The following is a 14,979-nucleotide window of genomic DNA, read 5'->3' as shown; positions in this document are numbered from 1 at the left end:
AAACATTCTTGAAAATAATTGAAATGTGGGGGTATCTCGAAACTTGATACCAATACCTCTTTTGGTAGCATGAGATCCAAAATCAATTGAGATATTTTGGATGGATACATAAACAATGGTTGTGTCTAATAATATCCGATATATGAATCTAATTTTTTGAGATTCGTAAGAATACTATTACAGAGTTTAGAAATGCTTATGCGATAAACTAGTAGATCCTAGTAGATCTGTAGTTAAAAGTCATCTAAATGAACTTACGAGATATTGGATGAATGTGAGGATGAACACGCAGAGAGCAAAAGACTTGGATAATTGCTAGTCCCGAATGTCTTGATAATTTGCTTGAAGGTGAACTCGTAAATTTAATAGAAGCAATGCGCTTCTCGCATAATTCATTGATAAGTGAATATATCAAGAGAAAATTTGACTATTGCTGAGAGTCAATAAATCAAGATTTTCTAGCACGTGTACTAGAAAATGGATTGTGTATGTTCTCTCTATGTCCTTTGTGGGGGAAAGGATGTTAAGAAATAGAGAGAGTGGTTTTGTTTGACAGAATCTTGTTTAAAAATAATATATAGATCTTCTTACGAGATAGAAGCATTGGGACCCAAATGAATTTTCAAATTGGGAAAATATATGTGGGTCTAAAGGAAGTATAAGGTCAGACTGATAATAAAATATTACAGTCAAAAGTGATGACCTTATATAATTTATGAAATATTCTCGAGTTTTGAGAATAAGGTTCAGTAAGATGATACTAAAATTATCGTATTATGAAATTTGAAAGTGCATCAATGAACATTGAGATGGTCTTTCTAAATAGATAATTGGAGAAATATCTATTTACGTGAACCTGTGGGTTGCTCTAGATAAAGCAAGAGTAGAAAATCTGTATTTTCGGTGATCATGTTGAGTGAAACAACATTGACACGAAATAATGGCATATTAAATTTGATATTGCTATGATAAGCAATGGCTTCAAATAAATGACATGGTTGCCATTTTGAAGACGCTCAAAAATTGGTTGCTATGTGAATAAGGATTGCCAGTTTAAGGACGCTTAAACTCGGTAATGATGCAAACTGAAATTGTTGGTTTTTGGGATGCTAAAAGCTGGTAATATCAATAAAAAGTGAAGCCTTAAATAATAACTAGTAAAGTTATTTCATAAATGTGAAATATGTCAATATGAGATGTCAAACTGATTCAAAATCAGAGAATTGACAAGTGTGCATGTGTTATTTACACATGATATGCAAGTCATAATTGATTGCATGTGAGTGATCTGATCATTACGAGAAGTAATGACAAGAGGATCATCTCTGAAAATCTTGATGAGATTGAGAAGTTTTGATTTGAAGATTACAATCTTCGTGACTTTAAAATTTTTAGATGATACATGTCACATGTTGGTGATGTGAATTTTGAAGAGATCAACGAAGCTAAAGTTGTCATAGCTAGAATGGATTTATATTTATCCAAACATAGATGAACAAGGATCTCTCAAGAAGGATTGCAAGTCTGTTGTACTTTTTAAAATTGTACAAAATTAGACATAGGCTACACAGTTGGTAAACTGTGTAGATGCACGAGTACAATGGAAATTGGTCACTTGGAAGTGATTGCAATGAGATTTAAGGTGTATGATATGTGCTCGTGAGCTTGGACTGCAATACGAAAGATATCAAATTGTACTATGTGAATATAGAATGTAAATTGGATATTTGACTTTAAGACCTTAAAAGTCATTCGAGAATACATTTCACACTTAGCATCCGTCTCATGGAAATCCTAAACTTAGCTCGATTCATGATGAAATACGAGTCTGGTGCATAAAATAAATGCAGTTAAAAGGTTGAATAGCCACTTTGTAAGGATATTCCTAAATGACAAGGAAAATGTGTATTCAATATGCATATATCGTGTAATCAATATGCAAATTGGGAGATCACATTATTATGTATGAAATGGTATGTCTCATATCTATGATGAGGACATAATACCATTAAACAAATATTCTCAACGAGAATTATCATGATTGACTATGTAAAGTCAAATGATAATGTTTGGATCCACTAACCAAATGGTTAAAATGAGTGAATCTGTTTAAGCTAAGGGAATCTAGTTAGACCGAGAGATAGTTGTCAAATCATCGAGAGGAATGAGCCTTGCCTATTGCTTAACGGCGTCATGGTGGACACCCAACCTTGCTGACTGGAGATCCCAAGAACTTGGTTCAATGGGACAACTAAATCATGATGACCAAATCACTGTGGGGGTAACCCCTGTCCTATTTCTATGATGATGAAACAGTGAGACCCGTAAGGTACGAGGTTAAGCTTTATGCTTTTAATGATCTTTGACGAATACAAGGATTTCAAGTTTGAATACATAATATTCGGTTGAGTAAACGCGGGTTACTCTATAAGATAAAGATCACCTATGTAAGAGAGAAGTATGGCCGCTTCAAAGGAGAATTGCGAGGCACAATTCTTTAGAAACTCTTGCAGAACTAGGACGATGTTCCAGGGCCAAAATGGACATAATCATGAGAACTGAATGAGTCAGGAAAGATATAGTGATGAGTATATCATCGTTTACACAAACGGTCGAACAGTTTAAGGACTATCGCGTCATACTGTCTACCAGTAAAGTCGATACACTTATTCGAGCGAAGGTTCAAGGAGCATTCTCTACCTATCGTATGCTATATCTGACCGCCGAAACTCTCACCAAGTCAAGATCCGCGTCTATCTGTCTATGTGGTGCGTGCTGCTGGACCATCAATCTCATTTGTGGGGGATTGTTGGACAAACTTAGTATTTTAGACTAAGTTGTGAATCATTTTGAGACTCTATATGAGTGAGACACATTATGTGTTAGTGGTGTGTATTTATTGGAACGTATTCTCCTCTTCGAGGGGATTCCAACGCATATTTACACGCTCAAAATGAGTAAAAGATGAATGAGAACTGATGTTCCAAAGTTTTACCTTTTAATATGAAAAGTGGTTTTATACCACATCGAGAGTAGCACAAACCTATTCCTTAGTTTTTCTTATAAATACCATGTACCAAATCGAAAAGAAAAACAAGTCCTTTCAAGCCTCTCTTTATAAATAGAGTCTTAGGGCACCAGTTTTATTAAGTCGAGGAAATAAGAGTCATCTCTTTCATTCTCGGTCTCTTTAGTCTTAAATTTTTCCAATATTCCGGTGATAGTTCTCGGGCTCAGTTCAAGTTCGCTGAGAGTATATTTGATCTATCGATTATACTAGTATCTCGTTTTATCCTGGGAAGCAGGTTGCTAAACACGGATGGTGCGGGGCGAAACTGCTTTAAGGAGACAGTTTTCTGGACTCGAGATTAAATCCAATCTCTGTTTGTTTTCTCAAACCCTTCTCCTAATTTAATTGTTAATTCTCATATATTTATGTGATTTAAGAATTAACAATGTTCTTGTGAAATAGTTATATATTCAATATATATATATAACAATGTCTTTATCGTACAAGATTGCTAATAGTAAGGTCCTGGAAATGGATTGTGCAAGTCTATTGAGCCAAGTCTATTGAGACTGTGAATTAATAACAATTTAATTGAAAAGATGTGCATGTTAGGGTTGTGAACTAGTTTAAAATAAAAGGAAGACGGTCAAGTTGGGTAAGTTTTGTCAAGAATGTCATGAAAACGTACACAAATCAGTACTGTCTTTCACAGACCGCCATATTGTAATACATTTTTGAACTTTTCTAAACTTACTATAGTTTTTGAGTGGATACAGAAATATAAGGTAGCCAACTATTTCTTAGAGATTCTTGAATGGAAAAACATTTTAGGGCAGTATTTTACATATAAGAGAAAATTTATTAAAGAAGAATCACAAAACAACTCTAACACAAATTAAAAATGAATCACAAAACAACTATTACAGAAATTGGATATTATATTAAAACTTCATGATCTAATATATTAAAAGTGTCAAACAATATAACATACTAAATTATACGTATTTCATAATTTTATGTATTTTTTAAATTGGAGCCCTATGCTCCTTGCACACATTAATCAAGTGTCCTAATTGAGAAAATATATTTGGTAAAGAATAAGAAACCGATGATATCAATACTGTGAAAATGTGATCAACTACCAAACTTTTTTAATCCTTAAAAAGCAAAATTACCTTTAGGATTATAGAGATTAATTCTATCCATTAGATAGATGGCGCTGGATCATTTATAAAAGGGAAAATCAATTCAAAGCATAAGAACCTCCTACCCACTCAATTGAAATATTTGAACCCAACACCAAAAGAGGACATTAATATGAAACATGCATGGTTCTAAAGATCCCCCATTTTAACGATTAATTCTCGATTAATCATCTGAATTATGTGACTCATCCGATTTTTGAAATTCGATTGGTCTTTATGTATTTTTATTGATCAGTATATTGTGAATTAATTATTATATATAATATAAAATTTTCAATTAAATTTAAATCATTATAAATTATAGAATATGATAAATATATAATAATTTAAAATTACTAATAAAATTATGATATAAAATTGAATAAAATTTAAATATAAAATGCACCCGATTATTCTTCCGGTTAATACTGGATCCTCCGATTAATTCTAATTCAATACCTCCACCTATCTCTTCTCATTCCTGAATTTTATAACATTGCCTACAGGTAATACCAAAGTCTAACATACAAAAACCAGCAAACTAATTAATTAGTTAACATAATAAAATAGTAATATAATGAACAAGCTATGCTGTTGAGCTTTCAAAATGGTTTCCATGCAACCAATCAGAGCATTTGTTGGGCCAATACCTCTTCATCCAACAGTGGCATCAATTCATCCTCTTCCTCTTGATTTTCATTGACCACATTTGCCATGATATCAAGCTCATGCACTGCCATAAACTGCTCCCGTATTGGACCCAGGCCCATATCATTACAACATAGCTCCAACACCCTACCCACAGGACCAGCAAGAATCACCATACGCGTCCACCTTTCAGCACCATATTGAGCAAGATAAGCTGCAAGTTCATTTGCAGCCTCATCAATAGGCCTAACATTCATACGAAAATTTTGATCAGCCCTTCTTTTCTCGAGCTGCTGCACTACATAAAGATGCTCCGGAATCACTCCTAACTCATCTGCATTCCTCCACTCCCAATATGCCTCCTCATGATCAGTTTCAAGCTCAATGTCAAACCTGTTCCTCTATGCCCAGAGATCCGGCCATCATTCTCAAGATCCTACCCCTAGAGTTGCGTATGACCACCCCAATCCCTGAAACGTTTCCATTTGGAAGCCTCTCATTTGAAAAGTAGCTGTGTACATTGATCTTACAGAACCCGGGAGGGGGGAGACGCCACAACACATTAACCGGCTCCATTTTTGTTTCAAGTTGTACTCAACTGACCTAAAACTAATAATATATATATTACTAAGCAAAGTGGGGTATAAATACTAAGTTTAGATGGGTAAAAACTTTTCCTCATCACAAATGTAGAAAAAAGATAAATATATAATATTACTATCCACGGAGATATCATTAAAATTATTAGCTTTTTTATTTTATTTGATATAAGAAAATATTTGAACGTTAGATATGGCTACGGATCAGAGAGATGGGCATATCACAGGGATTTATATAAACATGTACAACTGTAAACTAATAATTAATTACATATTTTAATAGAAAAAATTGCATGATCAAATATCAACAAAAATAAATAAAAAAATATTCCTACATATCAGTATCTCGCCAGTATAAATATATAATATTCATCTACATATATGGTATCAGAAAAATGAAATATATACCTGCATTCATTAAAATAGAAATAAAAGATTTTCCTAAAATGTGATTTTATTATTTTATTATTTTATTATATTTTATTATTATTATATTAAAACAAAGTAAATTAGTAAATTGTCACAATAGAAAAACTCTTTTTTTTCATGAATGAACCACTACATATATATTAGTCGTTTATGCAAAAAATATTAAAAATTTTATGTTTATTTACAATGATTTTATAATAAAATATATTTTCAAATAAAAAACTAAAACAAACCAAACCGATATCAATGTGTATATAAAATAGGCTAGGAATACAAAAGTTCATTTACGATGATTTTATAGTAAAACTCATTTTTTAAAAGATGCTTGGCATGTTAAGTCATTTTTATTTTTTTTTCCCGAAAAGTTGAGCTATACTGATCTCTATATAATTATGAATTATTCATGTGCATAAAATATTGTGATTTTCAAAGCTCAGTTTTAGTTGCTTTATAAAAAAATTAAAAAAATAATATATAGCAATTATCTAATTAAGTAGGTCAGTTATTTTGGTGCAAATGACGGTTAAATTTCACCAAAAAATTAAAAATGCCCCTTAACCTCATATGCCACTTCACTTTTAAATTATTAATATTTTAAGTCAATTAGGTCATAAACCATTTTATTCTCACCTTTTTGTCACTTTTTCATCTCAAATTTTTCCTCCAAAACCCTTTTTCAAGATTTCATCTTCTTTCCAGCCAAATCAAGGTTTCACCTGTGTAATTAAGTAATCTTATACTCTTTCTCACTTTATTTTTCTCTCTCTTTCACATGTTCTTTTTATGTGGGGGTGATTATGCATGTTTATATAAACCGAAACGAAAGAGGAGAATGGTGGACAAAAACCAAAACTTATTGACATTTGGAACTAAACTTATTCTCGAGTTGGTTCTGGAGTTGACGAGAATGGAAATCCGATCCACTACACCAGTCAAATAGCTATGAAGATTGATGTAAGACTTTTAAACATAAACAATTATGTCTGAACTTTTAATTAGACATTTTATTATTTGCCTTTCTTTATAGCATTAGGTAATATAATGACATATTGATAATACTTATTGTAGGTTTGCTATCTAGAAATTTTAAAGAAAAAAGGTGTTGATCAGATCAACTTTGAGAGCGAATTGGAACCATTTGACTGTTGGCTGCAGGCCACAACACCTGGCTTGAGCAAGACGAAAAAGGGTAGGCTGATTTATTATCCACGTGTTCCAGTTTGTCATCTTTTACAAAACATAACTCAAAATTATAAAGAGCCGATCATAAACAATGGAGGCTATCCAATTGAAGGTAAGATTCTGCCTTTTTTCTTCAATAAACTTCAAAATTTAAGGATATTAACAGAGTGGTAATAAACAATTGTTACTTATATAAACTGATTGGCCATTTTTTAAGTTTATTTCTGCATTTCCTTCTTAAACTTTCAAGGTTTAGTTTTTGTTATATTATAATAATTTTCTTGGGAACCATTGTCCTATGTTAGTAGTTGTCTTTGTGTAGTTTACTTGTATCAATTAATTATAAATCTTTGCTTTATAATCACCATAGAAAAAACAAAGGTCACTCATAAAATTATGTTTAGTTATAAACACAGCTATGCCTTGTTTTAAATTAAAATTTGTCAACATTTTTTTAAGTAAAGTCTATCTAAATTTTTAAGCTTATACTATAAGTAGTCAGGTCACTTTTCATATACACGCTTTCTAGGTAACTGAAAATTGATAGCGAGAGCTTAAGTTTTTTAAACAGTTTTTCAGACGATAATCTGCAACATTGGCTAGGAACTGAAACTGAACAGAAGAATTAAAACTCGATACTATCAGGAATAAAATACCTACCTTTCCGGTTACTGCGTATATATATGACTGCATAATAGAAACAAAAGAACATTAAAATAAAAGAATTTAAGTCAACAAAATTTGTAGATTTCTATTTTGTATAAAACAAAAATACCTCCAGTTTTTTTAATTTGGAAAGTGAGTTGAAAAAACCTGAAAATGAGGTTACAGGCCTTGAAAAGAAAACACTTGATCTCTTCAACAAACTTGTTGTATTAGAAGGCCTGGTTGATCATTCAGAATTTTAGAATTTTAGGGTGGATATAAGCACCTCTAGTAATGACAAGCTTACGTATTTATATAATTAATTATATAGAGTTCCTTGTTTTTCTAAGATACAATAGGTTTTGTTATAATTTAAATGAAATCCTTAATACATTTCTGATATGTAACCAACTAATATGAAATTCGTATAAATTTTAGGATCTTTTTCAATGTGATAAATTTGATCACACATATCAGAGCCTGCATTTTACAAATAATTTAAAATATAAAACAGGTCAAAGAACTAAACAAATAAAGATACGTCATGCTTTAAAAATGATTTAAATTAAAAAAGTTGCAAGTGCGACTAATAAGTAAATTTCAACTAGTGTCACGGACTTCAACTTATATACAAATTCAGTTTAATGAATCAGATAAAAATATCATGATGGAACTAACTAAATCCAACACCTTACGCTTAACGATTTATATTTTATATAAATAAGATATTTTGTATATCTTAGATTTAGTGGAGCAACAACAGTCAGAGAGTTAAATTGAAAGTCTTAACACAATACAAGTTACTAGCCTCAGTTAAAGACATACAAGTTTAAAATTAATTAAAAATTCAGAATTTTTAATTTATGGGATTAAGTTACTAGCCTAAGTATGAACCATCAGGGACTATTGTATCACTTTATTTTCTTAGAATAATTTAAAGTAAAAAAACTATTATTGTTACAAAATGTCATATATGTATTAGTCAGGATCCACTTTTTTCATGAATGACATGAGCCTGCAAGCATTGAGTGTATGTTTTTTTTACTTTGTACATTTAGCTTTCTTTAGTAAAATGTCTATAAATTAGTTGCATCTAATTGTGGATAGTGATTATAATAAATTATTAAGATTATTCATTTCTCGAGGTTAAGAATACGCTTTGTATGTTTTGTCTATATGTTATGCTTGCACTTAAGATAATTGTTTAAGTACAGTGCTATTTGGTATTCATAACTGTGGACTGATTGATTAACAATATTTTTTCCCGTCTTGCTGGTGGTATGTTTGCTATTATGAAAATATTGAGATGTTTATTGAATATAAAATGGATATTTTGCATGATGATAGAAGTTGTTTGGTTACTTTTTTTTTTTTGGTAATACTTGTTTTTCGTTAGTTTTAGAAGTTTAGTCTAATTGAATGTCGAGCGTATTTGAAATTCTGTACATGGACTGATTTACCTTCTGTAATTTGAGTTTATAGTCTTCAAGACATTGTTGCGAGTTATTAGATACTGTAACAGCTAGTCTACAGGAAACCTTGGTAAAATTTAAGGTTAAATAACACAGTGATTGAGAGTACTTTTTTTTGCTAGTCTACGGCTAGTTGTTAGATAATATAGCAGCTAGTCTGTGGCTTTAACCAACACCAAAAATGTGTTGTCATAGACCCCAAAAAATATTTCTATTGGAGAAAATGGGTCTATTGCAACACATTTTCGGTGTTGGGTCTAAGGCCGTCACTATAGGTATCTAACCTTACACAAGTGTCAATCTATAGCAACACAGCAAAATATGTTGCTATAGATATCAATTGCAACAGAATTTTCAGATTATAGCAACACAGATATGTTGTTGCAATAGGTATACAAACCGACAAAAAAAATGGACCCCACATGTGGGCCCTGCATGGGCATGACATGTGACATGACACGTGGCAGGGTCCCACTGGTGGGACCCACATATAGGCCCTTTATCATCTATGGCAACACACCTATTACAACACCTTTAATGTTGCAATAAAGAAATTTATGTGCATAATTTAGAACCCTATTGCAACATCCTAATAGGCTATTGCAACACCTGAACTGTAAAAAATTGAAATATACTTTTCAAATACTTGATTTTCCATAAATTCAACAACATTCATAACCAATTCAATGCATCCAACTAGTCTTAACTACACATTATGTCCAACCAACAATTACAATCTAGCACACCAAAACATAACTTAAGAAATACAAGTAGTCTTTCTAAGAACTAAACGTGTAAGTTAACGCAAAAGCATACAAGTCTTCAAAAATAATGTAGAAGAGAGATAACAAATGGCTAAAGTGCTACAACCACTCGTAAGAGAAGTACCATCAGCTCCCGTGTCAGCTGAAATTGTCCCACAAATATGAGCCATGTCAATGTTCAACTTCATCAGAGAGCTTCCTGTTAAACTTTTCTTCGACTTCTTCAACAACATCCTGTTAAACAAATTAAAATATATAAAACCCAATTCTCTTTGCAAACCTGATGGCTTTTCATATTAAAGTATAAGAATCTAATTTCCTAAATTAATTGTCAATCAAAATAAGCAAACATACCATAGATAAGTAGACAGCAAGCCATTTTGTAATGCAGAAAGCAGCTGACATTCTCATAGCCTATATTCATAGGCCAGCAAAATAAGAAACAAAACAAAATAGCTAAATAAATTCAAGCACAAAACAGCAGTCTAAATGTATCACAAGTTAAAGAAATATTATATCATAAGGCTGGTAGAAAGTCATTGAGTTGTACCTTTTGCGGGCTGTTAAATTCCCGTGCAAAGTCCTCTGAGCTACCGCACGACTCACAAACTCAATAAAGCCATAGCCTTCTGGCTGACCAGTTGACTTGTTTCGAATAACTTTTGCAGACAAAACCTACAAAAAATAATAACCTTCAGTCTATAAAATAGAGTAATATGCAAAATTCTAATGTTTTAAATAAAAACAGCACAAAATTAATAAATAGACTCATAAAACTTATCAGACCTGTCATGTTTGACATCAGTAGACCACTTGATAGCTTCTATCGACTTGACGGACTCTGCTGCTACGTTTCTCGAATTGTTGGACTCGTCGTGGTTGATCTTCCAAGAGCAGTAGGGGAAATTAATAACTAACAATGCATCAGACGTAAAATGCTACTTCATTCATATAAAACTTATAGACCCTGATGATGTGAAAGATCCTATTTAATTGTATTAAAAGGATATTTTACATCACATGGTGTTTTATTCGAATGATGTAGCATTTTACGTTTGATACAATGTAAGATTTTTTCTCGTCTTTTCACCCTCCATGCTGGCCTAAGTCAAAATTAATTAAATCAAAGACCACTAGAGCTCTGAACCTCAAAAAAAGACAACAACGCACAAGCGGAATTGATGGAGATATTTGTTATAAAACTTATAATGGTAACCAGAATAACCTACCAAAATAGACATGGCCCTAATAAAAAAGGTTTAAGGTACCTGGCTTGGTACTTCTTTCCTGCGTCTCATACTTCTCATAATTCTGCAACAAATGAGGCTGAATCTTGACAAACTCCAACTAGTTCTCCATCAAGAAGAATCAAACTCTTCCCATGAAGTGAAGTCGATGTATCATTGACCAACTCCTCCATCCCACATTCTACCAATTTATCCATAAATGGTTCCAAGAACTAGAGCATCCCATAATACCCAATCCAAATAGATGACATCATAATTGAAACAATAATCAGTGAAAGTGCTACATGCTAAACGGTGTCTTCATTCAAGACAGTCAAGATAGTGTACCTATTAACACCATCCAACAGCTTTTGGTTGTGTGGATCGGGTTTCAACCCTACTTGATATATTTCTAAAGCTTTGTCATAATCTTTCATGAGAAATTGGGCAGCACCTTTTCTGGTATATCCCTTGGTGAATGTGGGATCAAGCTCAATACACTTCTCTGCATCCTTCAATCCCTCGGGTAATGCCCCTAGTTTTGTATAGCAAGCTGCTTTGTTGCCTTGTGATCCTTTGGATTCCTCTTCAGTGATTCTGTGTACTGCTTAATTGCTTCGGGATACTTTTGCTGCTTAAAAAATTCGTTACCTGGTGGAACATGTTATCCGTTAACCACTCATGCAACAGATTATATTAAGGTGTAGCATTATAAAGGGAGCAGATCATATTGAAGTGTAGCATTATACGGGTAACCCCAGGGTAAAAAGAAAAAAAATATTACCTTTCTCTCGCTCCTCGTCTGCTATTTTTGGATCAAAATACTCCTGTTGCTCCAGATCTTTCTTTACTTTCTCAGCATCATTAAGTTTCTTCAGTGTATCCGGATTACGATGCTCTGTCAAAGCTTTCTGAAATGTCTCAATGGCAGGTTCATAGTCCTTGGAGCATTTGGCCATTTTCACCAAAGCAACCCCATTCCTCGTCAAAGCCTTTGCAATCATCTTGAAGTCTAATCTGAGTTCTCTACCTCTTTCAACAGCTTTGTCGCAATCTTTAATGCACTCCTCAAACTGGTGGAATTCGTTAACTAAATTAAATGCAGATTTTAATAGTATTTTTACATCTTAACTGAAATAAAAGCTTCAGTAGCAGCATTTTATAAGCTGGTTTCTTTAACCTAAAGTGACTTCCTATTATGAGTAAAATTCGCTTCCAGTGGCACACTCAATAACCTGAGTAGGATATGCCCAAAGAACTAAGAAGCAATAAAAGGTGTGGCCGAAGCATATAGGATTTCAGGATATATAGAATACAGAAATATTATCAATTTATTATTAGATCAGATAATATAAACAAAATAATCAAATTAAATCAAACGCATAACTTATTCATGTAACACAAAAAAAATTAGACTTAACAGTTTTATTTGGATGATAAAACTGCGAATTAAATCAATACTTTACTTAATTTTGAGTTTTAAAAAAAAGTTTAGCAAATAACAGTACTAGAAAAGTAAATATTTCTACAAAAAACCTTCAAATAACATCAACCTAGCAAGCACAAGTTGTCAAATTTATTCAAATTATCTCCAAACCAAGTATAGACTATCACAATAACAAAAAAGAATATATCAAACCTTAAGCGCGCTAAATTACAAAAAACAATTCAATTATCAAATACGTAATGCATAAAGATTAAATGTTTAACAACATACCTTCCCCATTTCCAAATAAACAGCAGCCATATTTGTCAAAAACAAAATATCCTTATCTTCCAATTCAACAGCCTGACTATAACACTTAATCACATTCTCAAAATCCTTCTTCTTATAAGCCACATTACCCGCCTCTTTCTCAAAATCCTTCTTCTTATAAACTAACTCTTCGAATTCGGTCCAGGAAACTCTACATTTGTACAATTTTTTTGTAAGAACTTGAACAAGCAACAAAAACTAAAAAAAGAACAAAAAAAATAACTAAAATAATTTTGATCTTTTGTGATTCTTTGGCTTCTGTAGAAGTCATTCAGGTTGTTCGAGTTTAGTTTTTTTAACTTTTTACAGAATGGGTAACATTAGAAGTATGACATGAGACCAATCAATAAGGAAAAGAAAGCGTTCTTCTGAACTTACTTGCCCAGGAATATAATCGTTCAGAATTATAGGAAGCCCTCGAATCAATGATTTTGCAATTGTACCTGGTCCAGCCTAAAAACCAGGAAGCAGAATTAGTACATGCTTGAAACTGAATCAAGTAGATAGTCTCAGGAGAGAAGATCAAACATAACTTTTGTTATAATACAGTCACAAGCACCCATCCATTTCTCCATTTGCTTCTCAAAACCTCTAATATGTAATGAACAACAAAGCATTGACTTAGGCCACATACAAAGGTATCCATGGACCTAGTCTGATTTAATTCTTCCATGATATAGTTTTAGTAGACAACAGAAATATACTGGAAATATGAACAGAGCACTGCAAGTCTGCAACACTCTAATAAACCTCTAATACAAGTTATACAACAAACATCGAGCCCGGATAACATACACTGATTCCAAATAAACCACAAATTAACAGTACTAATCACTAACCATGAGAAAGAAAAACTCACAGAAAATGCAACAATTTCCGCAAAAAGAGCAAGAAACCCATATTTCTCCATGACTTCAGATAACCCCACAAAAGTATTAGCAATCCCAAACATAACCCTCCACAAAAAAAAATGCACACCATAAGTCCACCGGCACCCACAAATAACAAAATATTCCTCTTCAAAAACGCCTCAATCTGCAACCCCGCAGCTTCCTTATACCTCCAAATCACATTCTTCGCAGCACTCACCGGTTTCTCAACATCCCCTTTCACATACTTACCATAAGAATTTCCCTCCACATTAAAGCCCTTTTACGAAAATTGTGTAAACCCTAACAAACCCAAATTAGATTTTGGGATCAATTGAGGGCCATTGCTTTTTCAAGATTTTTGAAAATGAAGGTAACCCATAATTTCTTTGACCAGAAAACATCCATGGTGTGAAATTGTGTGTTTTTACTTTAGGTTGGTGAGCAAGAAATTGAGAAATGCTGGTGGAATTAGCAATTGGGTGGGAATTTAATGAGGGTTTTGAAGAGATTAGATGGCGATGAAGACATCAAATGATCAAATTTGATGTGGGTCTTGACATTTTTTGAAGTTTAGATTCATGAAAAGCACAAACTCAGTAGACAAATAGTGTCTACACCAGGTGTTTGATGAATTGACTACAAGAAAGAAATGGATAGTTTGATCGTGTAAATATATAGAAGTGTGGGAGTGAGTATACAGTTGGTGAAAAGTTCATCGTGGGTTTGGAAAGTCCACTGGCTCGGCCGCTCAAATAATGTATATCATAGATTTATCTCAGCTTATTAGTTTAACTTGTATAGGGCCAGTGAATGAAGGAGGAGAGAGGCGAGTTTTTGCAAATGAAACGAAAATGAATCCCTAAAATTATTTTGCTTTTGTCCCGCCTCTGTCTATCTGTTTAGCCGCCCAATCCAATTTGTCAGCAGCCCAGCCCATACCAATTCATTTTTTAATTTTATAAATTTTATAATGTTATTTAAATCATACATGCGAATATTATTATTAATGTATTATATTAATTAATTTATGAAAAAGTAATAGTACTATAGAGTGTTATTTTTAATAAAATATTTTAGTGATATCAAGTAATTTATTTATTTTATTAAATTAATTATTAAAACATTTTCATTTAATTTTAAATTATAATAAATTATTTCAATTTCCTTAAATATAAGAATAATTTGTTTATAT

At 32.4% G+C, this 14,979-nt stretch overlaps 1 protein-coding gene across 7 annotated transcripts; it reads right to left on the bottom strand.

Annotated features, from left to right (window-relative positions):
* Positions 1–10,942: 10,942 nt before the first annotated feature.
* On the bottom strand, positions 10,943–14,659 carry LOC141667468 (hsp70-Hsp90 organizing protein 3-like). 7 transcript variants are annotated; one of them, XR_012552629.1, is made up of 8 exons: positions 13,775–14,659; positions 13,449–13,506; positions 13,294–13,368; positions 12,877–13,066; positions 11,944–12,232; positions 11,508–11,810; positions 11,202–11,392; positions 10,943–11,036 (listed from the first exon to the last, which is right to left on the bottom strand). XR_012552629.1 is itself a non-coding variant. In XM_074473975.1 (6 exons), exons 4-6 carry the CDS (start codon positions 12,904–12,906, stop codon positions 11,695–11,697), a joined length of 435 nt encoding a protein of 144 aa, XP_074330076.1. In that variant the 5' UTR covers positions 12,907–13,066; positions 13,294–13,368; positions 13,449–13,506; positions 13,775–14,659; the 3' UTR covers positions 10,943–11,694. The 7 variants fall into 7 exon arrangements, 1 of the variants encoding a protein (XP_074330076.1); XR_012552631.1 differs by having other exon boundaries at positions 11,202–11,810; positions 13,449–13,504; positions 13,755–14,659; XR_012552628.1 differs by having other exon boundaries at positions 11,202–11,810.
* Positions 14,660–14,979: the final 320 nt, after the last annotated feature.

Source organism: Apium graveolens, chromosome 6 (assembly GCF_009905375.1).
Source record: "Apium graveolens cultivar Ventura chromosome 6, ASM990537v1, whole genome shotgun sequence".
Classification (NCBI taxonomy): Eukaryota; Viridiplantae; Streptophyta; class Magnoliopsida; order Apiales; family Apiaceae; genus Apium; species Apium graveolens.
Note: the sequence above shows the minus strand (reverse complement) of the source record. Positions and strands in the feature narration are given on the sequence as shown.

Bases quoted from the DNA above. Each gene is read 5' to 3' on its own strand.
- LOC141667468 (XM_074473975.1), bottom strand. From the start codon at position 12,906: ATGGCTGCTGTTTATTTGGAAATGGGGAAG. The intron at 12,233-12,876 runs GTATGTTGTTAA...GAATTCCACCAG, and splicing joins TTTATTTGGAAATGGGGAAG to TTTGAGGAGTGCATTAAAGA. The intron at 11,811-11,943 runs GTAATATTTTTT...ATGTTCCACCAG, and splicing joins AGACGAGGAGCGAGAGAAAG to GTAACGAATTTTTTAAGCAG.